General features: G+C 37.0%; 2 protein-coding genes across 4 annotated transcripts in view; one reads left to right on the forward strand and one right to left on the reverse strand.

Moving 5' to 3' along the window:
* Positions 1-3,825, forward strand: part of LOC147845590 (E3 ubiquitin-protein ligase TRIM35) — a 33,123-nt gene extending 29,298 nt beyond the window's left edge. Inside the window, exons 8-9 of one of the 3 annotated variants that reach the window (XR_015480627.1) lie at positions 650-719; positions 3,383-3,825. Coding sequence is in view for 1 of the 3 variants with exons in the window: in XM_087244212.1 (XP_087100338.1) it covers positions 650-667 (18 nt within the window). In the remaining 2 variants the exon portion in view is untranslated. Of the gene's footprint in view, positions 1-649; positions 3,046-3,382 lie in introns of those variants that run through there. The other 2 variants (XR_015480626.1, XM_087244212.1) reach the window with 2 other exon arrangements.
* A 5,348-nt stretch (positions 3,826-9,173) lies between these two features.
* LOC100004545 (serine protease 27-like) lies at positions 9,174-19,501 on the reverse strand. Its single transcript, XM_087245483.1, has 5 exons — positions 19,465-19,501; positions 19,201-19,369; positions 18,821-19,083; positions 18,590-18,732; positions 9,174-10,124 (listed from the first exon to the last, which is right to left on the reverse strand). Exons 1-5 carry the CDS (start codon positions 19,499-19,501, stop codon positions 9,843-9,845), a joined length of 894 nt encoding a protein of 297 aa, XP_087101609.1. The 3' UTR covers positions 9,174-9,842.
* Positions 19,502-27,825: the final 8,324 nt, after the last annotated feature.

Raw genomic sequence — 27,825 nt, forward strand, 5'->3', positions numbered from 1 at the left:
TAGAGAGCATGCGTCTGATTCTTCTGAGACTCCAGGGACAGACGAGTCTTTGTTGAGGTCCAGCATTCTCCAGCCTCCGGCACCTCGACTGCAGTTCTGCACAAGACGTTTGGCCATAGGAAATATGGTCATGCCCAACTTAAGCTGCTTTCTCTCAAGGTTTTTTATCCTTCACTTTCGCCAATTGGTGAACATCTTTCCTTGGCGCTGTCGCCACTGGCTTGCATAACTCGGAACTTGTAGAGCTGCGCATCGATGGATCACTCTTCAATGTTTGGACCCTCAGCAAAGAATAATAAACCACACTGAACTGAACTGAACTAACTTAACTTAATCTCTGAAAACTTAACAAACACTTCAAATCAATTCACTATAATCTTCGATGTGAAGCTGCTTTGACACAATCTACATTGTAAAAGCTCTATAGAAATAAAGATTAATTGTATTAAATTGAATATCACATGCTTCTCTCGAAATTAGTTTGTAAAACTTCACTTCAAGAAAGCATTGGTGTGCAAGTTTTTTTTTTTTTGTTCTTTTCTGTTAAAACTTAAGGGGTGTCAAAGTCAGTTCTTGCAGGCTCACACATTACGTTTAACTAATCATGTGTTTTTGGTCCATTCACTTTTTTTTTTTTTTCAATCTACAGGTTTGTATCCCCCAATGAGATGCCTTTGACACCCTGGTCTAACTGGTCTGCTTACTTGACTCCTGAATTGGTATGTTCACACACATACACACACACGCAAATATAAAGCTAAGAAGGGTGGAAGCTAAAAAATCCTTCAGCTAAACACCTAGTTAAAATGGAAAAGACTTTGGTGACACCAGGACCTCCTGGGGCTTCGGGTCAACTGGCAAAAGAGAAGGCTTGCCCCTATGCAGAGCTCATTTTATCTCAAGATGGAATTGATCTTTAGACAGTGCACCTTACCAAAGAGTACACCGGGCTGGTGCTGTCCTGTCTGAAATAGTTCAACAGGTAAACAGAGGTCCCACTGAAGTTTTTTGAGAGGCTCTTAGGACACATAATATCTAAAGCCGCTGTATTGTTGCTCGGATTGTTCAAACGAGTCCACTTCAGCACTGGCTTCATCAGGTCCTAAGATGGGCATGGGTGGCTATCATCCCATTGTGTCTCACCTTTAGTGCTGCACCTTCAGTCCCTGGACAGACATTGCCTTCTACAGGCTGGGGTGCCCTTAAAACAAGTGCCAGACCTGCTGTCGCTCTGACAAATGCTTCCAGTAGGGGTAGGTTCATGGATTGGACCCCGGTTGCGATGACACATCAATTGCCAGGAGCTGTTAGGAGTGTTTCTCGCTCTTCGTTGGTTCCAATCAGTGCTAGATGGAAACTTGCGCTAATAGGATGGACAACATGGCTGTGGTAGTGTATATCAACCACATGGGCGCAGTTGAAATCACTGCTTGTCAATCCCCTCCCGGGCGTGCTCATCTGTCCAGATGATGACTCTCATGGCAGTTTGCGCTCCCAGGAGAATGGAGACTCCTCCTTGGTGGGGTTCAAGTGATATAGGAGCACTCTGGAGAAGCCCCCTGATTGCTTTTTGGCAATTGCTGATTTGGTTGCTGATTTGGCAATCTGCCCATTGCCAGTTGCTTCATGCCTGTCTAAGACCCCTTTGACTTGGATGCACTGACTCACAGCTGACCCCAGGGTTTGCTTTATATGCATTTTCACCTGTGAGCCTGCTCACACAGACCCTGTGCAGGGCCAGGGAGAACGAGGACCAGATCTTGCTTGTTGCGTCTCCTTGGCCCAACCAAACCTAGGTTTCTGAACTCACATTTCTAGCGATGGCCCTCCCTGGTAAATTCCCTTGGGAAAGGCCCTCCTTTCTCAGGGAGGGGGCACCCATGCCCAGATCTCTGGATCTCGACATAGTGTCTATAGATGGGGCATGGAAGAAAAACTTAGGTGACCTACTGGGTCGGTGGTTAATAGCATCACTTAGGTTAGAGAACCCTTTATGAGGCATCCCTTGCCCTAAAGTGGAGTCTATTTACTGTGTGATGTGCTTCTTACTGAGATGAACCCTGGACATGCCAGATCAGTGTTATGCTATACCTCCTTCAGTAGATGCCATCACCCTTACCCTTGCTTACCTCAGCCAAGGCAAGCCGGGTTCCTCGAGAGTGAGAGCACACTCAAGAAGCAAAAGTTTGCAGACTCTTGGTTTTAAATTCTGTGTGTGATTACCTGAGGATCTAATGCGTTTAATTAATTAATTAATTAATTAATTAATTTACTTATCACTTCTGAGATTCCTTGATGCAGTTTTTTAAAGCAACATCTACTTCAGAGCTGCGGCCAAAAGCTGCCTTACCAAATAGCTTATCCAGTCAGACCAGTGGTGTCAAAGGCATCTGCCAGCATGCCATAGTTCAGCTCAAATCCAGCCAAAAACACATACCTGTAAATTTCTAATATGCAAATAAGCCAGAAAGATCAGCAGGTTTAGGTGTGACTAGGTGTGAAAGAGACCTATTTTTGCTTTCTGGAACACTGAAATGAATGACAGGTTTTTAGCGTGTAATTTTTGACAGTTAAAGATCATGCTACTCATTTGTGCAACTGAATAAAAGACGCAATAAAATGTTTTCTAATATAAACTACTTTATAAAACAAAAGATATTAGAATGTACAGTATATTTATAAGGAACATAAAATATGTTGTATTAACCACACAAAGTTTTAAAATATGTCAAGTTTTAAAAGAACTCCACTTTAAATGTTCAATAGTTCCACTCCCAAAGACAATACTATGTGAATTGTTTTTACTTTATCTTCTGATCATCATTCTTTATAAGCGTTTTTATCTCGAGCTTTGTTGGAAATGTCTTTACAAAATCTTAAAATCAAGATACATTTATATGAGAAGCTAAATAAACAAGAAATGACATATTGTTTATATATTGTTTCATTTCAAAGTGGATTGAAATTCAAACATCAGGGAAAGATTGACACAAAAGATCAATCATTTTACTGTATTTTTGGATATTGACAAAAATATACCCATGCAAAAAATAAATAAATAAATAAAAATAAAAATAAAAAATGACCATTACCCACCTTTCCTGAAGGAAGCAACAGAGACATTGGACCCTATCATACACCTGGCACAATAAGGCTCAAGACATGTTTGCCGCGATGTGGTGCTATTTTCAGACCAGAGCAACTCAGATTTTCTCGTTTTGCACCACATTGTTTAAACCCATTGTTGCCTATTTTTTTAATAATTCAATGAGAATATAAAAAATGATGTAAATAAATAAATATCTTAAGTAGTAAGGTTTTTGATTGTTTTTGTGTGTGTATTGTGTGTGGTTCTCTTCTCTCCGCCTCTGTTTCCAAACAGGCTTCATCATTGCTGCACAGGTGCGGTGAATCAGGAGCCAGCTAGCACGTGGAGGCCGGCTTGCTTGTGGCGACAATTTACACCAGACTGGAACGTCGTTCAAAGAGTATCCTCTCTCCCGGCTTTTGTTGATTGTTTTGTGGAGTACAAACTGTGTTGTAGTGATTTCTGAGTGTTGACTTTGAGATATCCAGAGACACCTGTGCTGAGGAGGGTGCCTTTTTGTTTTATTACTTTTTCCTCATGTTTTGTGGTTAGTAGGGAGGTAAGTGAATGTTATTTTATTTGTTTAATTTCATGTGCAGGTAAGAGGGTTAAAAACTTAGTTAGCTGTTGAGTTTTGTTTGTTATTTTGGCATTTACCTGCAAGCTTTTTATTGTCTCCTTTTTTTTTTTTTTTAAATGTATACGTCAAATAAATTTGACTTTACGTTATTTCCTTGGTCATTCGTTTATGTTGTTGTCTTTACTTTAAACGGGAGATGAGACTCCAAGCTCCTCATTAATTTAGATGAGTTCTAATTATTTTAATGTAATATGATTTATTGTTACGGGTCTGGCTTGCAGTGTGGAGCCAACCAAGGTTTGAATTCATAACACCCATTTATAAAATTTTAGATGCTTAATAACTGCAAATAAGCTGTTTTATAAATAAGCCAATACTATTACAAAAACATTCATATAAATGAATAAAAAACGCGTTCAAATTACTTTTCTCAAAGTAACACATTTAGTAACTTTTTACCTGACTTTACATTGTAATGTGTTACTTTTCCCCCAACACTGCAAATATGATCAACAAGTCCTGTTATATTTTTCAGACTTTGAACTCTAAGCAAAATTACTACACTGCTACTACAATACAATAACTATCAAAATAAGGGATTTATTTAATTCTGAAAGCAAGTTAGACCAGGTTAATATATACTCTACTCATTTGTTATTTATTTTTTATGACTTAATGTTCATGACCAGCAAATCAGAATCGTCCACTGGACAGCATTTAGACCCAATCCCAGTTCTACACCTTAGCTCTTCCCCTTACACCTATCCCTCCTTTTGTGCTTTCACGTGAAAGGGTGAGGCTGTTCCAATGGGCTACACTCACAGCTAGTGTTTTTTAATCAACAGTAAATGTCCAGTCAAAGGATAATGTGACTAATTAAAAACTTACAAAGTTTACAGAATCAATCATTGTAATATAATCAATGCATTCAGTTAAATAAACTTAAGCAAAAAAAGAGTTTTTTACTCTAACAACTCTAGCGCCGTCAGGATCAGCCATCTGTTGCAGAAACTCCATAGAAAATACTGGAGTAAAATAAAGTTTCTCATTTCAAACACATGGCAGGGAAATTTTGAATATAATACAGTGTTTCTTGTCTGGTCTGAGACCCACTTTAATACGAATCACTGATTTTTAAAGAAAACAGATCTTAAACATGGTGATTTTGTAGTGGAAAGACAGGACACTGGAAGCTCTTGGGCTGGCTGACTAATAATTAAATGTCTGTGTGCAAACTGTGCATATACTCCAATTATCTTTAACTTATGATGTAGGGATAAGGGGAAGGGCCAGATAGCCCCGGATATGGAGTTTTTTTCAGGACCACACTCGGGTACAAACATTTCACAGAATACAGATTCTACATCCAACGACACACAAGTAAGGGGGTGCTTAAATGTAAGTATTTTTTTTTTAAAGATATTATTACAACAAACAAGCAAGCATATGTTTTAATAAACTCACAAATGCATTTGTGGTTTATGATTATGCTTTAAAAAAAATAATAAAAGCAGTGAAGCATGCATAATTTTATAATCTCCCAAAACAGTTTAAACTTTCTTGTTGTTGCCTTGTTATAATTTTACAGAGAGAGGCATTAAAGAGGAGTTTACTAATACAGTTTTTACCATTAGGATGAAGAGAATGAGGTGGTTCTCCAACTAAAATGCTGCATGACCCTCTGTGGAGTGAGATGAAACTACAAGAAATTTCTAGATGCTGTCGATCAGTGATCAGGGTGAGCTGAGTGTAGTGTACGTGTGTGTGTATGGAAGCAGAAATGGGAACATGCATAAAATATCAAACCGGTTATGTTGCATGTCTTCAGTGTGTTTAAACAGAGAGAAATGCCCACCGTGGCTACAGTATGATGTAGCAGAGAGTATGTAAGAACCCAATGCATGAATGCAATAAAGCAATGCAGTTAAACACCAGCATATTACTCTACTCTTAAACCTAACCCCAAGTAAAAACGACACACTTTCAGAATTAATTCACACAGTGGCAAAAGTTGAACTATTAAAAAAATTGGCCATGTGTGAGGAGCAGCTGATGGTGACCATAGCAAAGGCAGATGGCAGAGGATTGTAAGTTCAAAAACCCATTTAAATTGGTGAAGAAAGAAGCACACGTCATGTTTTCACCATTGTTTTAGACACAATATGTGAATAGTCTGATGAAGGTTTAACCTGAGTGATGCAATACAAGCACTGATCCATGATAGATATTTAATTACAAGCCGCACAGGGCAATTACAACTTATAAAACACAAATGAACACACATTTTGCAAAATACACACAAAAAACACACTCTATTGTGAAAAATATATGTGCATATATGTAGGCATTTGTAGTGAACTCTGAATACATAGCTAGTCTTTAAAGTAAAACATTAAATACATGCACAGGTTACAGTACGTAATTAATCCTCTCATTGTCAGAGACAATAAGATGCCATCTGTCCAGAATTCTTTTGATTCTTTAGTCTTTCCACAGTTTCCAACAAGTACTGAGTATGCAAGTGCTAACAATCACTTTGGGTATCCATGTGGGTAGGTGTGGTCTACAACAAATTAGAATAAACAAATTAAGGAATTAAAAAAAAAAAAACTTATACAAATAAAGATACTAAAACACTTCCATGTACAATCAACAAGGGGTATGAGATCACTGATTGCCAGAAACACTTCAAAATAAAAGCTCATGAGCCCTTTTAACACTGTGGCTCTATTTAACAATAAATTAACCCTTATGATAGGAGTAACCTGTGGATTTGTATCACACACACACACCTTTACACACAAGTGGAAATGCAGCACTAGCAACACTTCAGCATACTTTATTTCACAAATAACTATATATCATGAAGGATTAAAAATGTACAAATCTGCTGTTACACACAAATATTGCTGCTTTTTGTCCTTTTTGCTATATATTCTATTCCTTTGGGTGCTACTGTTATTACTTATTATTGTATTAATGTGTATTCGGGGTTTCCGCAGTGGGTCTTAAAGTCTTAAAATGTCTTAAATTTTAAAAACAAAATTTTAGGCCTTAAATAGTCTTAAATAACTGAAATATTGTGTTGTAGGTCTTAAATCATTTTAAACAGGTCTTTATTTCCCTATGTCCAAGTAAAGCTACCCAATCTGGCCAAATCAGTTTTTTTATTGCAAAGAGATTCAGTTTAAAACAGCTGTTACATTTTCAGCAAATTCTCCAAATTAAATTCTCTAATCATGGAAAGAAAACTAAAGCAACACATCCCTTTACATGATCTTCTGTTAATACAAAAACTATTTACCAAAGTTAACAGACCATTAGAAAAATCCTTAGTGTTTTGCCCTGTATAAGTCTAAAATTTTATTCATAATGGTCGTAAAATGGTCTTCAAATGTCTTACATTTGATTTGAAGAAACCTGCAGAAACCCTGGTATTCAAATGTTGAGAGCAATCAGTTAGAAAACATTTTGCTGCAATCTTTACATCCTATACTGTGTTTATTAAGGGTGTTACCAATACCAGTGCTGTGAGAAAGGATGCGACGGTATAGGCCTAGCAGAGACAGGGAAGAGTGTGGTAGAGGTAGAAAAAACTAAATCGTTACACACTGTACTTTGGGTTTGTAGTTAACTCTAAAGTAGAGGTGAGCACATGACAAAAAATGCAATTATGTCTACATAGTTACATTTGAACTTAACTGTAGAATAGGCCCTAATTAATATTATTTATTCTTTAGGTCACCTATAATTGTTTCATAAGCACATATTTATTTAAAACAATGAGTCAAAACCTAGCATAACCAGTAATTCAAATAATGATGACACAGTGACTGCAGAGACCAGCAAGAAGCATAGACACAATAAGAGCCAGGCAATGTAATGTAATCTAATGTGTATTTATATAGCGCATTTATTGTGTATGGACATACACCCAAAGCGCTTCACAATCATGAGGGGGGGTCTATCCACACCACCACCAGTGTACAGCATCCACGTAGATGATGCGACGGCTGCCACAGGACAACGGCGCCAGTGCGCTCACCACACACCAGCTGTTGGTGGAGTGAAGAGACACTGATAAAGCCAATTTGGTGAAATGGGATGATTGGGAGGCCATGATCTTAAGGGCCGATAGAGGGACTTTGGCCAGGACACCAGGGTAACACCCCTGCTCTTTAACAAGAAGTGCCATGGGATTTTTATTGACCACAGAGAGTCAGGACCTCGGTTTAACGTCTCATCCGAAAGACGGCGCCCACTGACAGTGTAGTGTCCCCTTAACTTTTACTGGAAGTGCTTGAACTGCGTTACTGAAAAGTCCTTCTGCATTTACCCTATCACATCAGTGTTATATGACGCATCAAAGGATTAAAAGTGTGTTACTTTTCTTTTATCATTCAGTGATTTGTCCATGTACCACTAAAGGAAAGCTGTGTACCACTATTAGTTTATAGAGTTAAAAAAAGTCTTATAAAATATTATTAGGCTGTTAAATAAAATAATAAATAATCAATAAAGTAGTTTGTAAATATTTTCTATCGTCTCACAAAACAGTTTCCAGTTGCTCCACTTTCTATTATAATTTTACTGAGAAAAGCATTGATTGTGAGTTTATTAATACAGTTTTTACCATCAGGATGAAGAGAACGAGGTTGTTTTTCAACTGAAATGCTGCAACGACCTCTGTGGAGTGAGACAAAACTACAAGAAATTTCTTGATGCTGACAATCAATAAAGGCAAAGGGCAAAGGTGGGTGAGTTGAAGAGCAAGGCGTGGGATGTGTATGTGGAATATGTATACACGATCTAATATTTGTCCCTGCACAAAAAAAAAAAAAAAAAAAAAAAAAAAAAAAAATATATATATATATATATATATATATATATATATATATATATATATATATATATATATATATATATATATATCAACAGATCAGATAATATAATTGTAATACATTTTATTCATAATTTTTTTCTCTTTTGTTCTTTGATAGACTTGTGCATATAAAAAATATGAGTGATCCTTGTCAGTTAAAGGTAAAATATATTTTTCATAAATTTGATTTACGGCGCCATCTGCTGATACACTTTAAAAACTTATTTAATTATATGTGGTCACAGTAGGGATAATGCTTATGATGTTAATATGGAGGTAATTATTTGTGAGCTATTGATGTTTTTGAATCTAGCATTTGATATTCTCCACTGGTAAAACGTGATTTTATTGTTGGTTAACACTGTAGTTTAGGTCACAATTCATGCTGACCACTGGCTTATTACCTGTCTATTATTAAGAAATTAACTGTTAATTAGTAGTTATAACGGATAATCTTATTCTGCATGCCTAATCCTATTCAAAACCTAAAATCAACTTAAACTAATAATCAGCTAATTAGTAGTTTATAAAGATAGTAGTGGTAGTTCATGGTTTATTAATGCGGTGAATTGTGACCTAAACTAAAGTGTTACCTACTATTGTAAATAAATTGCATTGCACAATCAGGTCACAATTTTTTAAATTAATTACATGATTAATTAGGCAGAGTAGGAGGTGGTCTCAAGGATCTTTGCAGAGCTCTGAACACTATGCTGAGATGCAGAGCCATTTTCCTAATGCAAACATTTGCTTTCGGAATGGACTGCCAAACGCAGCTATGCCCAGAAAATTAGGGAAAAATAAAACAGAAATGTGTAGAAACTTTAAAGATATAAAAATCTCAAAATAAAACATTAAACACCAACAAAATCTTTCCTTAATAATTAATCTTAGGTAAAAACAGGAACTGCTGTAGAAGCTGTCTGCAGAAGAGTTCTGATAGAGTTGAAGTCCGTTTTTTCCTCACGTTTCTATTAAGTGTAATGAACTTTAAAGTATATCTGAGCATTTTCACGACCCCTTTTTATTTGACACAGTAAATGATTAGGCTAAGGGAAATACAGTGATGCATTATTTTGCTAGAGATGCTGATTTATTTTCATAACCTTTTGTTAAATAATCAATGAATTGAATTTGTTTCATTATAACATACAGTAGATGCCCCAGAGTCTAATCCAATTGAAAGTTTCTACAAAGGATTAAATATAGAAACACCTCCTTAATTTTATGAATCCAGTAAGCTGTTATAATGATTATAGTACCACATCCCAGAAATCATCATAACTCAGTCTTCAAAAGAGGCGTGAGATGAAGAGAGTGATGATGGAGAATGCAAGAGCAAGGGGAAATGAGGAGTGGTTGACTGATCCTGCATTCATGAAAGTGTAAATGACGGGATATGAGAGAAATCCAGGCAGACTGCTGCTGGTGTAGTTGCGGATCCACTCCTCATATTCAGACACTCTGGCATATACAGAAGGAATGCCATTTTGACCACAAAAACCATAGATTAAAACTCCAGATTGAATCCACTGGGAGCCCTGTCTAGTGATCAGTGGGCTTCCACCGTCTCCCTGCAAAGAGAAACACAATTTACACTTCTACAATAACTCTGTTACAGATATGAGTCTGAGATGCTGCATGTGAAAGACATTTTACTCACTCCACTTCTTTTGACGATAGGCTCATTTTAACTCCCTTAGGGCCCTATCATACATCCACGTTTAGTGTGGTTTGTTGCTATTTTCAGACCAGGGGCCTGTTTCAGTAAGGAGGTTCAAACAACTCAGAGTTTAAACATGAACTCTGAGTTGATTTACCGAGAGATTAAAAACTCAGAGTTTTCGGTTTCAGAACAGCTGATCTGAGCTGGGTCAATCAACTTCGAGTAGACCAACTTAGAGTTAAGCGTGCACACCGTGACTTTAAAAAGGCATTATCAATGGAGCGCAGACATTACGAATGACTATGGAAATATCTTATAAAAGAGATCACCATTTCTTTCTCCAGCTGAACTTGATGTTCTCATGCAAAGTTATAGCAAATATGAGCTTATATATTTGAAAAGAAGCAACCATCAGTGAAGAAGAGATGGATAGCGTGGGAAAACAGCTGCTCAAGTAAATGCCTAATTTCACTTTTTAAGTATTTAAATATTTAAGTATAATAAAATAAGTAATGTAATTTGTGACGTTTATATTTTTTTTCTAAACTTTTTTATACATTTATTAGTTTTAAATGATTTAACAGTGCACTTGTGTGTCTGCCTTTTTTATTGATCAAGTGATAGAGGTTAATATAACATTTAGAAGGTAAGCAGTACTAAAAATAATTTTTAGAAAGAATAATAATCCCATTAATCTAGTTACAGTGCATGTCGAAGGTGAATTTAATTTAATTATTTATTAAAAAAAGATAAGCCATTCTCGTACAGTTTTTCTGTGTGTGACTAAAATGTAGGCAATAGCTATGTTTCCATCCAAATATATTACATAAATTTATGTGCAAAACTGGAATATTGCATAAAAGATGCGAATAAAATTCCATCCAACGAGTCAAAGAGAAAAAATCTTCACTTTCTGATTAAACTGGCACCAAATATCAACAGTAAAAACAGAATTTACTGTGGTAGAAGAAGCTGCGTCAATTAATTCTTTATTTAGCCTAATTAATGTACTTGCGCCTCGATGTCAGAAGACAATGCTGAAACACAATGAACACGTGGGGGCGTCTGAAGCCATGAGACGCGGAGATTCTTGACACGCACCAGACGTTCGGAGGTAATTAATAATATACACTAATACTGAAACAGTTAAGGCATTTTAGAATGACTAAAACAATATTTAAGACATGTTACAGTGTGCTCAGCCAGCTGGTTTGTCCATTTACACACATTTTCATTATCATATGATCATGATCTTTTAATGTACATACTGTAATTTGTTCAGTAAAAGTGTTTCCATCGTAGTTTATGCGCACATTTTCTATCGAATAAAAGTTTATCCTACTCAATTATGCACGTTTTTTATACATATTTTAAAAAGTTATGTGCATCATGACGTTTCCATCAATCGTTTTTATGCACATATCCAAAATGAGCATTAAGGCTAAGGCGAAAAAAACTTAAGGCTAAGGCGAAATACCGCTTCATCTTTAAAAAAGGGGAGGAGACAGACAGAAACTCTGAGTTTTATAGAATAAAACCTGCTTCTGACCAGGTTAGATTCACAGAGTAAGTTACCACAGTAACTGACTCTGAGTTAAAGTTACCTTTCTTTCAGAAACAGGCTTGACTTACCCTGCTTTCTCGAGTTTAACAAACCTGCCATTTTGAAACGGAAAACCCAGAGTTTCTCTCATTTCAGGGTTAAAATACTCTGAGTTTTCAGTTAACATACTTTCTGAAACAGGCCCCAGTGCAACTGTAATTTTCACGTTTTGTGCCACGTTGTTTAAATAATAAATCCATTTGCGCCACTTTGTGGACTCATGGGTATGCTGGTCTAAAAAGGAGGCGTGTTAATGACTAATTATAGTCAAATTAAGCTCAAACTGTAAGGTAATATGAATAAAATGTACATTAAAGAAAAATAAAAGAGGATAATAATATAAATAAATAAAAACATTAATAATAAAAAGGAGCCACTGTTTACATCTGGGTTAAGAACATGTGTCCTAATACAGTTTCTTCCAGAATAATCTTAAATGATCATCATTTTGCATTAGGCAGATCACATGCATATTTGTGAATGTATTCATGTACATACACGCATCAGTGTATATATAGGGGTTGGAAAATAAAACTGAAATACCTGGGTTTAGACCACAATAATGTGGCTTCAGGCCTGTTTTGTGGCTTACACAGCATTAAATCATCTTTGGGAATGACAGACACAAGTCCTGCACAATGACCTAATCAAGCTAAAAGTAAGACATTTTTTACAAACACAGGCAGGAACCCAGAAAGTGACATAATTCTGTCAAGGTCTCGCTGCAATAAATGAAATTGTTGTATTGACGAAAAACTTTAATACTTGCATTTAATAAATTAATCACTTGTAAAATTAGGCATGAGGTATATTTTCATGATTTTATGAACATTTATAAGAGCTGCATTTATTAAAATATACAGTATGCTTGAGACAGTCACAACATAAGACAGTTTTGAAATTTAAATAAATCATTAATATCAGCAGTATTTTTTTAACAAGAGGTCCATTGAAAACAAATAAATGTTATTTATAAATAATTTACTGTGTTTTAAATAATGACAATACTCATTTTTGTCATGTGTGACAAGGAAAATGCAACATCACAACAACCCATACCAGTGGAGGTGCTAGCTTGAATGGCTCCCTGGGCGAACCACCCAATATACGCCCCCTCCTCCCTCAAGCTTATATATAGTTGGTTTATAGATGTGAAGTTCTAGTATGGTTCTAGAAGGTTACATGGAGCAACCTAATATAGAAAAGAACCATTAAACATGTACATTCTAACTTCTTTTTTTTTTTGTTATTTTACCCTAATTTTGGGTTAAATATGGACAAAACAAGAATTTTAATTTATTAAACACATCCATTCATTCATTTTCTTTTCGGCTTAATCCCTTTATTAATCTGGGGTCACCACATCGGAATGAACCGCCAACTTATCCAGCATATGTTTTACGCAGCACATGCCCTTCCAGCTGCAACTCATCTCTGGGAAACATCCATACACACTCATTCCCACTCATACACTACAGACAATTTAGCCTATCCAATTCACCTGTACCACATGTTATTGGACTGTAGGGGAAACCTGATCACCCAGAGGAAACCCACGCAAACATATTAATAATAATTATTATTATTATTTTTATACAAGTACTATTATAAATAAATAATAGGTTTAATTATAAATAAATAATAGAAATCAAACCTAAATGTAACTGGAAAACAATTCATTTTGGCAATTCTATAAAATACAAAAAATATACATGTTTTATAGAATAATCTGTTTATAGACTTGACTCAAGGCGGAGATTTAATGTTATGAAGTCTTATCTCTCTGCCTCATTATCCATCCTTTCTGCTTCTATAGCCATACTTAGTCAAAATAAGATCATCATCATATTACATCAACTTCAGTTTTGTCAACTAGCAAAACTCGCTGCGAGCCGACACCTTGTGTCATAAGTGACATAAAGGGCCCTATCATACACCCGGCGCAATGCGGTGCAAGGCATGGCACAAATATTGTTTGCTAGTTTCAGCTTGATGCAACAGTCTTTTTGACGTGTTGCACCACGCTGTTTAAATAGCAAATGCATTTGGGCATTTTGGTCTAAAAAAGGAGTCGTGTTAAGCCTGGTTTATACTTCTGCGTCAAGCAGGGCTGGACTGGGACAAAAAATCGGCCCTGGCATTTTGGGCCAGAGCGGCCCACTAAATTAAATCAAAATGCTATCTATCCATGCACGTCCAATATTTTTATCAACTCATATTCTATAAAACACAAAAGCCAAATATATAAAATAAATAAATAAATACAAACTTTAATCTCAATTTAATTTCTGTATACTGTCCATAAAGATATTTGTTGAGTTCTAAAAAATACACTATTCATTTATTTTTCTTTGTTCGCATAAGTCCCTTATTTATCAGGGGTTGCCGCAGTGGAATGAACTGCCAACTATTCCAGCATGTTTTATGCAGCAGATGCTTTTCCAGCCACAACCCAATATTGGAAATCACCTATACACACTCATTCACACACACTCGTACACTACAGCCAATTTAGCTTATTCAATACACTATTCACTCAGCCTATATTTCATGAATAAACATAACAAAAACTGCCTGCTAATGCAAAAAGACATAAGAATTGTTAGATAGAGACAAGATGAATTCAATATCACGTTTAACAACTATAGTGAGATGAGATCATCCAGCAGATGAACTGTCTGACATGCACTATACTCTCACCTGGGGTTTATGCTCACCCGCTAAACTACTGGCTGCAGCTCTTGGCAGAGAGTGTGTTGTCACGTGATTTGCGCTTTTAGCCGTGTACTAGAATGAACGGAGAACTTTTCAGCATCGCTAAATGAAACGCCGGTGTATTTCCCGCGATTTTTCGGCGCCTCCCTTGCGTTTCTTCTCTCTGACTCTCGACTATTTTGACAAATACACACAGACGACGCACGCTCACACGGAGTCCAAAATAGGAGTTTGTGATTGGGCCAGCCAAATGTCAATACCGAAAAGAGCCAATGGGCTGCAGAGTGTCACATGGGCGGGCCCGTTCTGTCTGTCCGGGAAAAAAAAGCATCTACTTTCAGAGAGTCACAGATCACAGCAGTGTCAATTAATAAGGCAGAAAAAAAAAACATAGGCTGCTAAGCCTTTTATGGGCCGATCAGATCATAAGACGATGATCAGCCCGGCCCAAAAAGTACGTCGTTAGCAGTTTTATTTATTTTATGCATATTTATTTTTGTTTTATTAAAGACAAGCTTAGATTTGCCCACCTGTCAGGTTTTGACCATATGGGGCAGAGCATGTGTATTCGGATATAACTCAGTTTTTTGACCACACTTCGTTATTGTTGTTCTTTTATTCGCTTGCTGGAAAATAGAACTGAATTTAGAAATAGTTTTGAAACAAATTTTTGCGCTTAAACTAAATTAATTATTTATAGACTAATGGATATCTGTGCATACAACACATTTTCTTGTCCACGGAAGAGAGTGAAAGTGAAAGTAAATAATGAGGAGGCTCATTCTCTCATGCTTGCTCTGTAGATGCTCTGTTTAACTGTATTCTCTCTAGTGAAGTGTTCAGTTTTTCCACTTACAAAGTTGGTCATGTAAATAGCAAATGCGCTATGGTGCGATGCAACTGACTCTTAAAGGGAATGGGAGATGAGACTCTTTTATTCTTCGAGTGGTTTATTCTCTAAACACACCTTTAACTCATTAAGAGAATAAGCTCAACCCTGTTAGACCATGCGCCGTGGTGCAAAGTGGATTTCCCCTTCGGATGGGGAACTTCAATGCTATAAGTGGATTTTAATCCACGAATGGGGATTTCGTTTCAAAAAGCCAATCGTCTGAAAGAGTATATAACAGGCCAATGAAATGCCAAATGAGTTGGCAGCGTAAGCTTGTGCACGTGTGCCTTATTGCCAATTAACTCCGCATATAAGCACAGGAAAGCAAAGAAACGCCATCCTTTTTGATTCAGAGACTTTTACAGCCTTCTGAGAGAGTCGATGAGGGTTCGCACTGCAGCAGGCACTCGGGCAGATCTGAGGGATTCAGCGAGAGATAATCCGTTGCCTCCGGGCCCACGACCTCCCGCTCCTCCAAGCGCTCCATCCAAGTTTCGGCGGGGGAAGCGATCCGTCTAACCAGATGGTAGCCCTTACGCTTGATGAAACCGGAGACCAGACGTCCACCCCGGCATCGGAGGGTGGGCTTTCATTGTCCGACGATGATTCAGACCTGCTCGCCTACAGGGTCATGAAACCCCCTATTTCAGCAGGGTGTTTTCACACCTCTAGTTTGGAAAATGTCAGGACAGTGGGTATGTCTAGCTCTGTTTAGGTGGAAGTGTCAGGGAAGGGAAAAGGGGAAGGATTTGAATAAGAATGGGAGTTTCCTTTTGGGCACGTGCTGATTTTCAGTGAGGCAAAACAAACACAAATGCAGGGAGAAAGACAGTGACTGTGTTTAATGAAGGTGGAATGCTTGATATCGCACGTCGTATAAGAGAAAAAACCTCTGCATTTCTCTGTAACTCAGATGCACTCGGTAGGTCAGAAAGCCGTGTGTGTGTAGACAATCCTGTCACAAAATGAAAATTAAACACAACGGTCGCAACAGTTTGCTTGCAGTGTTCACGTTTACACTCGGAGAGCAGCATTTACAGCAGATCTTTCAGTCCATAATATTGTAGTGATATTAATGTAAACTAAGTAACTTAGAAATCATTTTGACTAATGTCTTTCTTTAAACACTGAAAGAGTACTGCTGACCATACGAACTATAACTTTGCCATGTGAATAAACAAAGAAAGGGCATTGATCGCACACTCTTACCAAATCTGTAGAGACAGAACAATCAACACCAACTAGAGCTGCGTCTTTTTTTAAAGGAGACGAGCAGCAAATCCGGATTTCACAATTTTCAGATGCGAAAAGCTCTTGAGTAAAAAATGTTTCGTACAAACGTATTTCCGCCGCTTGTTGCATGCACTGATCCACACGTGAATCCGTTGTGCTCTCATAGCTGGAAAATGAAAATAAAACCTTCGTCGCAGCACATTATAAAAGCAACACTGACGACCTGTATCTCCAAACAGTTCTTCTTCTTTTCCCACTTCTTTTGGCAACACAACGTGTCATCTCTCTGCCGTCTGAACACTTTTTCAGGTACAAACAGTCTTCAAAGCTAGCATGCATATTATTGAAGTTGCACCGCATGCACAAGAGAGCGCGCTGATTGGTTTGAACCAAGTCTTACTCATGAATGAATGCAGCTCACTCAGAGACGTAATACGGTACTCCCAGGTACAGACGTCCAGTCTACATGCTGGAATAAACGCTAAGTGAAACAAACTTGTGCATGCAAAAGATTAATACACTTGCATAAAGTAAAACATATCTCAAATGGAAGACATTGGATTTTTGCCGGGGCACGTTTTTTTGTTTTGTTTTGGACCGTCTCCCCATGCCGCACCCCCGGCAAAATGCAATCGCCCATATTGCCCATGCCTAAAACCGCCACTGATACACATTATCAATATACAATACCCATTAATTACGTATGCTTAAAGGTACCATGAAGAGCTTTTAAATGTGCATTTTTGTTTGATGTTTGATGCAGTTTCAACGGAAAGATGAAGACAGGGAGGGACATAGAGTAGCTCCTCCCCTTTAAAAACAGCCAATAGCATTTAGCTTTTCTCACAGCTCTGCCAGTGAGAGTGGTTGAGATCAAGTATCGAATAAAAAGTAAATGCAAGAAGCGTCTTAAAGGGGGCAGGGCATGTCAGATATAGAGCATTTGTTTGGTCAGAAGATCTGATGAGAAACTGAAATATGAGGTGACATCAAAAAAATGTTGATCCTTATTGGAGAAAGCGACAAACTGTAAGCTTTGGATATTCTTAAAGCAAATTTTGTCACTTTTTTGCAGCACACTAGCTTATAGGTGTCCCTAAGACTAACACTATATCCTAATTTCACAGGGGCTGTTAACAAAACGAACTTTAAGTATGCTTTTCATAAGGGGATTCATGAAATTTATTTAAAATTGAATGTAATTAAATTTAGAAATTTAATTAAACTTATTGAAAAAGCTTAAAACCTTAAATGTTGCTGTTAAAATTATTTTCTTATATTGTACCTGCTATTTGCCTTACCATAAAATGCATGTTTTGTTTTTGTTACGGCTTTCGCAGGTTTCTGCGGTGCAAAGTTCAAGCTTGGTGAATTCTTACCTACAAAATCGCATCACTTGACTGCATGAGACCAATAGAGGATCAAAATATGACCTCTCTGGACAGGAATTTAAAACATGGAGCAATCGCTTGATTTTTTAAATGTCTAATAAGCTTGTTTAATCCCGCCCCTTTTGCCGTGCGACAGAATTTCACACACACACAAACTCTAGTGTGACTGTAGCTTAAGTCTTATTTTAGTATGCTTTGTTAATTGTTGGGTTGTTTAGTCTTAGGTTAGTGTTGTATATTTGTTGGAGAACATGAGCTTTGATTCTTTATTCATTCTTGCTTAGTTGTGACACATGATTTTGTTTGATTTGTTTTGTTTGTAATAAATTTACTAGTTTGGACAACTTTCATGTGTACTCTTTGTGTTGCATTCCCTTGATAGATTAATTCTTTTGTGTTTAAAAAAAGAGTTTGTAACAGTTTTTTTTTAAATACAGTGTATGTGTTTTGATAGAGATGAGCAATGAAATAAGTAAAAATTGAATAAAAATCAGTGGAATATAAATGAAAAAGAGTGAGTGCCTGATAAATTGTCTTACCCTACATGGTGACCTTCCTGTCTCATTTACAAATCCAGCACATATCAGGTTGTCTGTAACTGTTTGTTCATACTTAGTACTGCATTCAATGTTGTTCACAATAGGGGCCTCCACCTCCTTCAGCACATCAGAAAGCATTACATCTGTCACACAAAATAAAAACACAGATTTGTTAATATCTCATAAAATATCTATTTGCTCAAACTGTAATTTTGAAGCAATGCTTCTCACAAATGGAATTAATCGAGCCCCAGCCAGTGACCCAACTCTCTGTCCCGTCAACAAACACACTACCAGCAGCAGCCAGACACACTGGCCTAATGTAATCAGTGAAAGTCACGGAGGAAGAGAGCTGGACAAGTGCTATACTGTTGGTGAAACTGTTATCTTTAGGATGATTGATGACTTGAATCACTGTCCTGGGTATCTCATGTGGGTTTGAGCCATTTCTGGTCTGACGTCCCAAGTAGATCACAACATCAGACACATTATTGCTGTAAAACAAATTAGATTTAATTCCACTGTAATGAATACACAGATATTCACTATTATACTTGGACACTTGAATATTTAAAAAAAAAATGATAATATTAAACTTGGTATTTTCAAACCTCTGAAAGCAGCTAGCAGCTGTCAAAACCCATCTTTCACTGATTAGTGACCCGCTGCAGAATAATCGTCCTGTTGACTTGACGTTAATGCTGGCCTGCCAGGGCCAAGACCCTTCTGTTGCATTCAGTCCACCAACAATCTTGGTGTTGAGAGGCGCTCGACCACAGACTGATGAGAGAAAAGAGGATTTGACTATTGTCTGTTTTCAGCACATTTACAGCTAAACACTTCGACTGAAATGACATTAGATAATAACTACTTACCATCTGACTGACCCAGGCAGCCTGTTAGGAGAGACATTTTTTTGGTTGTTATTAATTTCTTGCATTGTCAGCATAATCAAAATTGGATAACCGATGAAAGTAAGACCCAAAGATTGGACAGCACAGGCTGGTAGACATTGCTGATTATGTGGTTCAGTTTAGTCCTGCATGTCAACTTTGCTTCTGAATGTTCGTGTGTTTACCTGTAACCTGTGAACTTAATATATTTACTTTAGAGTTCGAGATAATCACACTATTATTTCCAGAATAAGTGACATTGGCTCTTTAATTAAGCAAAACATGAGAAATAGTACAGTTAGTTATCTGGGGAAATACTGTCAATAAATTTAAAATGTCAAGACAAAATGTGAATTATTCAACAATCCTAAAAGTTATTTTGATGAAGTAATTATCAAATAGAAACAAGTCGCATGTCATTGCATACAAAGCGATTTCTTTGCTTACAAAGCGATCTCTGGCTGCGCCCCTTCTTATCTGCTCTCACTTCTGCAGATTTATAGGCCCTCCAGAAACTTGCGTTCTGTGAATGAACGTTGCCTCGTGGTTCCATCCCAAAGAGGGAAGAAATCACTTTACCGAACTCTCGCATTCAATCTGTCCAGTTGGTGGAATGAACTCCCTAACTGCATCAGAACGGCAGAGTCACTCGCTGTCTTCAAAAAGCGACTAAAAATTCAACTATTTAGTCTCCACTTTCCTTACTAATATGAAATTCCCTCTCTGACTCCTCCTCTAACTACAAAAAAGAAAAATAATAATAATAATAATGTTTTGCTTCTTGCACTCTTTACACACTTAAAACTTGCCTGCAGCATGTACTTATTCATTGTTGTGCTTATAGTTGTGTAAATTGCTTCCTTGTCCTCATTTGTAAGTCACTTTGGATAAAAGCGTCTGCTAAATGACTAAATGTAAATGTAAATGTCATATAATGGAAAATGATGTCATAATTGAAATTAAAAGGTCCTAAAAAAGGTTTTGAAATGTTTCAATTCACTAGAGTTTAAGGTCTTAAAACAGTCCTGAATCTGAAATTATAGGCATGTTTTCCCCCAAATACAAATATAAACCATTTCTTAAGAAACATTTGTTTCATATGTAGTTGAAGTTTATGCTTAAAACGTAAAAAAAAAAAAAATCTGGCAGCGCAAGATGAAACTGACTTTTGTAATTAATTCTGTTGAAATTAAATATATATATAGGGTTGCATATAGTTTACACCAGTTCAGATAGAAGTGTTACTTGCATTCTTTGCATGATGTGAAGAAGCTCCCTCTGTTTAGTACGGTGGCTGGCTGGTTGTTCTTTGTTCCACAAAAGGCTTGGAGTGGGGTGGAGTTGGTTGTTTCAAGTTTGAAGTAGTACAGTGCGTGTCATGAATACTACTGGTTTGCGGCGCACAATACTTAACTAACGTTAGACTCTTGATGGAAAAGAAAGAAAAAAAGGTATTAGATATGGGAATGTCCGAGCTGTGCGATTAACCCATTTCGTCTGGGTCCCCACCTGCTCCCTGGAGTCCTCTGGGTTCAAGCTTTTCTCTGGGCTGTGGTTTCTGGGTCTCTGGGGTTTCCTGTTTCTGGGATTTCTGCTTTCTTGAAGGTTTCTCTGCTTAGGTCTGTTTCTTTCTCAGGTCTTTGGGGTCTTAGGTTAGATTCCCATCTCTGGGGTCTGTTTTTTTTAGATCCTTGGGCGCCTTTGTCAGAGTTCTGCCACTCTGGTCTTGTAAATTCTTGTTTTGGTGGCAGAGTCTGGACACTAGCTCTGTCTAGTCCTGTCCTGTTGTGCTCAGCTCGAGTTTTCTTGGGTCGAGCACTTGTTTTGTCATTGTGTGTGTCTCGGAATGAGTGGCATTTGTGAACGTGCATGGACCGTGCACGTCCCCGCTTGAGCGTGTGCATGAGGTCTTTGAATGTTTGCAAGTGCGCGCTCCCGTCCGGGTGTTCACGTTCGTCTGTCTGCAGTGTGGTGTTTCATTCCCAGCGGCTCTGTCCTGTTGGTTTCGGTTTTGGTTGGCGCTGGGATGAAACATGCATGCTGCGTGTGTGAGTGCACGGTGAGTGTTTTCATTCATCGTGTACTCGTGTCTTGCGTTCAGTCTTCTGTTGGTGTTGTGTTTAGCACGTGGTGTATGTTTACATGCACCGCGTGCTTGTGTTGTCATGAACGCACGGTTAAGGAGTTATCTCATTGGCTGCCTGTTCTAGTCTTGTTTTAGGTGAGCGCATAGCTTGTGTTGTCTCTTTGTGCCATGTGCTCTCCCGTCTATTGTCTAGTCCCACCCTGCTTGTTAACCCATTACTAGTTTATTAGATTCACATGTTTAACACCTGTTTGTTCACCAGTGTATTAATTTAATTCTGCTTTATATTCTCCTCATGTCTGCTGTCCTGTGCCAGTTCGTCGTCTAAACACCCCCTGTTTTCCTGCTGTAGTCTTGTCTCGCCAGCCCAGCCAAGTTTGTTTGTCTGTTTGAGTTATAGTTATGTTTTTCCCCCTCGGGGTGGTTTTTGATGTTCTTTTTTGTTTTATTTTAATTAATAATAAATCCTCCTGTGTTTGCATTTGAGTCCTCGTTCCCTCATCCTTCCCGAACCGTGACAGCCTCAGGAACAAACTTTTTTAAGGATGGTTTGTGTCCACCCTCCAGGGCCAAGTTGACCAATCAGAAAATAACTTTCCTGAGACATGTTTTTATAGTCCTTTGTTCAGAAATATAGCGATTTACATAGGTATTTTGATGGAAACTGAGGCAGAAATGTTCAAGTTTCTTAAAATGTTAATATGTTGCACGTGTATTAACATAAAATGTAAACAATTGTTCAGTTAACCAAATTAGCTTCAAAAGGACTTTAAACATGATCTACCATGAGCTAGTTTAGCCGTGGTAGAAGTAAACATTGATTGCAGAAGTATTAAAACCACAATATTAATACAAGAGCAAGGGGAAACGTTTCAAAACACCTGATTACACATAAAGAGAGAATAAAGGTTTACATTAAAACATCAGTCTTAAGCAAGGAGCTTATAGAAGTTTTAACCATGTCTCTGTCCAGTGCTGTGAGCACATTACTTTGTGGCGTAAATACCTTGGAATCAGTTACAACTGACCATTCAGTCTTTTCCTGGGCAGACGTTGGTTCTGTGTTGGCTGACGCATTTGTTGAATCAATGCAAAATAATTAGGTGTCTGATCGGCCATATTAGTTACACTGTTTACTTATTTATTAATCTTAAAATGACTTAGACCCAAAAAATAACAAAACATTTCATGCAAAATGTTGCAATATTATTTTCCTTCTGTCTGCTCACTCCCTGGCTGAATCTGATGTGTTACCCCTGCATCAGAGCATGTGCTACCTGACATGTAACTTGTGGAAAGAGAAAAAACATTTTGAAACATGCAAATCGGCAGAAATATTGGCAAAATTTATTCATTAATGAATTTAAGATTTTTGTTTTTAAGTGATATTGCACTTTTATGACCTACGTATGTTTGCGTGAGTCAAATGTAAATTCATGAGTTCACACTTAGATATTGCTTGATGCTATTAGCAGATTTGGCATTGCTGTCCCGGGAGAGAACGCTGAGCTCGGAGATAATTGAGCCCAGGGCTCCCACCTGATCAATAAGTATATAAGGGATCAGTTAGGTCTTGAGGGCTCCCCCTGGCAAAGGAAAGTAAAAAAGAGATGGGGTAGAAGGGTGGATTCTTCCAAAATGAAGATAAGGCAGTATAGGGTCAATTTGGTCTATTTATTGTAAACTTGAATCAATCTGATTGGATTATTGCGGATTATGGATAATAGGCCAGCCGCGATTTATCATATACATGCTACCCCTGGGAGACATTATTAGAAGACATGGGATCAGCTTTCGCTGCTATGCAGATGATACTCAGTTGTATATTTCAACTAAACCTGATGAGACGTCTGAACTGTCTAAGTTAACCAAGTGTATTAAAGATGTTAAACACTGAATGACAAACCGTTTTCTTCTCTTACACTCTCTAAAAAAGACAAAACTGAATTATTACTTATTGGGCCTAAATCCTGTACACAGCAGATCTCACAACTCGACCTAAAATTAGAGGATACAAAGTTAGCATTAGCTCTACTATAAAAGATCTGGATGTTATATGAGACAGCAATTTAAATTTTGAAAATCATCCCATGTCACAAAAACTACCTCCTTTCATCTGATATAAATATCGCTAAGTTTCAAAGTATGCTATTCATCTCAGATGCAGAAAAGCTAGTCCATACTTTTAGGACTTCTAGGCTAGATTACTGTAATGCTCTGTTCACTGGTTACCCAGCATCCTCTATTAATATACTTTAGTTAGTGGAAAATGCAGCTGCCAGAGTTCTTACCAGGTCTATAGTATATGATCATATAATCCCAGTTTGATCCTCCTTTCACTGGCTGCCTGTTAAGTTTCATATTGAATTTAAAATATTACTTCTTACCCATAAAGCTTTATATAATCTAGCTCCTGTTTATCTAACCAACCTCCTGTCTCACTTCAATCCAACCGCTCTTTAAGATCATAAAACTCAGGGCCAGGAACATCGATTTTATTTTCCATGACATTGGTTTCAATGTAGCGTGTGACCTTGTCAGCTTGCTGTACATTGTCGTTTAGCGCTGTACTGTAATACGCAGTGTATGAGCAACTGCTGAAATACCTTGGTAGTCAAAATTCTCTTCTTCACTTCTCCGTTATCATTTGTTTCACCATTACATTTTATTTTAATGTTGTAACAAACGAATAGATTACTTCCTTGTGCTAATTCAAATGCATGACATGACTGTTAATTTACTGCACAGGCCCTATCTAAAATTATAGAAATTAAGCCCAAACCCACCTGAATCCCTTGGGTCCCGATGAGTCCCGAAAGATCCCGTCGGGTTCGGGCAAAGATCTTCAGCTCTATGTTGCGTCACACCATAGCGCATACGATATTTACATGGTGGACTTTGTAAGTGAAAAAACTGAATGCTTCACTAGTGAGAAACCCGTTAAACAGACCATCTGCAGCGTGAGGATAAAGAATGAACCTCCTCCATTCAGCCTACCTTTCTGTTTTTCTTTTTCATAGATAAGGAAACTGTGTTGTACGCACTCCACTGAAGACATCCATCAGCGTACATATATAATTTTGTTTGTTAAGCACAAGTTTTTTTTTTCAAATCTATTTCTAAATTCAGTTCTAATTTCCAGCAAAAGAATAAATGTGTTATTTCACACATGTCCTACATGCCCCTTAAGGTCCAAAACCTGTCAGGTGAACAAATCTAAGCTTGTTTTTAATAAAACAAATTTAAATATGCATAATAATAATAATAATAATAATAATAACATCATTCAAAAGTAAAGTCATGAATAAACTGAAAAGCTCCCCAAGATGAAGAAGACATGGAGGCAGTGGTTTTATATTTATGTAGAAAGTAATCATTTTTGTAATATTTTAATCCTTTAATAATTTTTCATTTGTAAAGATATTTGCACCATTTACTGTTCTATATTCTTCTCTGGTAACCATTACTGATTTGTACTGTATGTGTCACCAAATGGCAAAGATTGATAAAGCATTTTTATTCTGGGTTTATTTTTTCAAGTTTTATTCTGCAAAGTGTTTTCTACAGGGGTGGTTAATGAAACATAATTTCACAAAGTCAAGATATGTTTTTTTAATTATATTCACTGTCCTGAGTAAGATATTTTACATAAATGCTGTTTACATACAATACACTGTAGTAAACATAGCGGAAATTATTTTTTTAAATCCTGCAAAAGTTTGCAGACACTTGGTTTTAAATTCTGTGTAATTACCTGAGGGTCTAATGTGTTTAATCACTTATTTATTTACTTATCACTTCTGAGATTCCTTGGTGCAGTTTATAAAGCAACATCTACTTCAGAGCTGCTGCCAAAAGCTGCCTTACCAAAAAGCTTAACCAGTAGACTCATCCAGTCAGACCAGTGGTGTCAAAGGCATCTCTCAGCAAGGCTTAGTTCAGCTCAAACCCAGCCAAAAACACATACCTGTAAATTTCTAATATGCAAAAACAGATCAGCAGGTTTAGGTGTGACTTTATGAAAGGGACATATTTCTGCTTTCTGGGACACTGAAATGAATGACAGGTTTTTAGAGTGTAATTTTTGACATTTTAAAGATCATGCTACTAATTGTGCAACTGAATAAAAGATAATAATAAAAATGTTTTCTAATATAAACTACTGAAAAAAACAAATTATATTAGAATGTACAGTATATTTATAGGGAACATAAAATATGTTGTATTAACCACACAAAGGGCCCTATCATACACCCGGCGCAATGTGGCGCAAGGCGTGGCGCAGTAGTCTTTTGGTAGTTTCAGCTTGGCGCAAGAGTCGTTTTGAGGCGTTGCGCTACGCTGTTTAAATAGCAAATGCATTAGCGTTCATTTGTGCAACCATAGGCGTTCTGGTCCAAAAAGGAAGGCGTTCTGAGGCAGACCGCTGGCGTGTTGCTATTTTGAGAAACTATAATAGATTTTTCTTTAGACCAAAACAAACCCGGTCTAAACTCCGGCGCAGAGTTGCGCCTCGCTTAAACACTGCTTAATACACACAAGAGAGCAATAGGCAAATATCTATACATATAAAAAAATGTAAATATTAAGGATATATATAGGATATAATAAGAATAGATATAGGATAAAAATATAAAGGATTAAAATATTACAAAACATATTATTTTCTAGCCTACATAAATATGAAAAATCACTGTTTTTATGTCTTTTTCATCTCGGGAGGCTTTTTCAGTTCATTCATAACAATTTGCTTTTGTATAATGTTATTATTATTAGCAGTATTATTTATTATATCCATATTTATATTTGTTTTATTAAAAACAAGCTTAGATTTACCCACCTGCAGGTTCTAGACAATATGGGGCACAGCATGTGTTTTAGGATATAACTACACAAACACACTTCGTTATTATTGTTCATTTTATTATTGCTGGAAATTAGAACTGAATTTAGAAATAGTTTTGAAACGAATATTTACGCTTAACAAATGCAATTAATTATTTATAGACTAATTGATGTCTGTGTGTAAAGGTTTCCCTATTCAAGAGCGGATATGAAAGTAGATCCATTATCTATCATTCTCATGCAGTAGATGCTCTGTTTAACAGTTTTCTGTTAAATAAAAAAAAAATGTTAACTGTTAACTGTTAACTGTTTGCTTGTGAAATGCTCAGTTTTTCCACTTTCCAGAGTTACTTTATGTCCTGTAAATAGCAAATGCGCTTGGCGTGACGCAGCTGGCTCTTAAAGGGAATGGGAGATGAGACTCAAATTAGTTTATTCTCAAAACACACCTATAACTCATTAAGAAAATAAACACCCATTTTAGACCATGCGCCACGGCGCAAAGCGGGTTTTCCCGTCCTTAAATTAGCAAAAATGCGTTCTGACACGCCCTGAAAGCGTTTGCGCCCTGCATTTTGCGCTTTGCGCATGGACCGTCAAAATAGAGCCCAAAGTTTTAAAATACAGTTTGCTACTGGACTCCACTTTAAATCAATAGTTCCACTCCCAAAGACAAGACTATGGGAATTATTTTTGCTGTACCTTCTGATCATCATTCTTTATAAGCATTTTTATCTCAAGCTTTGTTGCAATTTGTTTTATATTGTTTCATTTCAAAGTGGATTGACATTCAAACATCAGGAAAAGATTGACACAACAGATCAATAATTTGACTGCATTTTTGACTGTTGATAAAAAATATACCCATGCTAAACAACAACAGCAACAACAACAACAACAAAAACATAATAAAAAAGTAACAACAATAGAAAGTAGCACCACTGGGATATGGCCATAACCCACATTCCCCGAAGGAAAGAACGAGACATTGGGCCCTATCATCCACCTGGCGCAATGAGGCTCAAGACGTGTTTGACGCGATGTGGTGCTATATTCAGACCAGCACAACCCTAATTGTCTCGTTTTGTGCTACATTGTTTAAGCCCATTTATAAAATGTAAGTTTAGATGGTTAATAACTGCAAATAAGCAGTTTTCTAAATAACTCTTACAAAAACTTTCATATTAATGAATAAAATACACATTCACATTACTTTTCTCAAAATAACACATTTAGCTCCTTTTTACTGACTTTAGATCCCCCAACACTGCAAATAAGATCAACAAGTCCTGTGATCGACTAAACAAAATTACTACACTGCTACTACAATACATTAACTATCCTAGTAAGGGATTTTATTTAATTCTTAAAGCAATTTAAACCAGGTAATTATATACTCTACTCATTTGTTA

Source organism: Danio rerio, chromosome 3, assembly GCF_052040795.2.
Source record: "Danio rerio strain M-AB ecotype USA chromosome 3, GRCz13ab, whole genome shotgun sequence".
Taxonomy (NCBI): domain Eukaryota; kingdom Metazoa; phylum Chordata; class Actinopteri; order Cypriniformes; family Danionidae; genus Danio; species Danio rerio.

Bases quoted from the DNA above. Each gene is read 5' to 3' on its own strand.
- LOC100004545 (XM_087245483.1), bottom strand. From the start codon at position 19,501: ATGTCTCTCCTAACAGGCTGCCTGGGTCAGTCAGATG. The intron at 19,370-19,464 runs GTAAGTAGTTAT...TTCTCTCATCAG, and splicing joins CTGCCTGGGTCAGTCAGATG to TCTGTGGTCGAGCGCCTCTC. The intron at 10,125-18,589 runs GTAAGACAATTT...TTCTCTTTGCAG, and splicing joins CAGGAAGGTCACCATGTAGG to GGAGACGGTGGAAGCCCACT.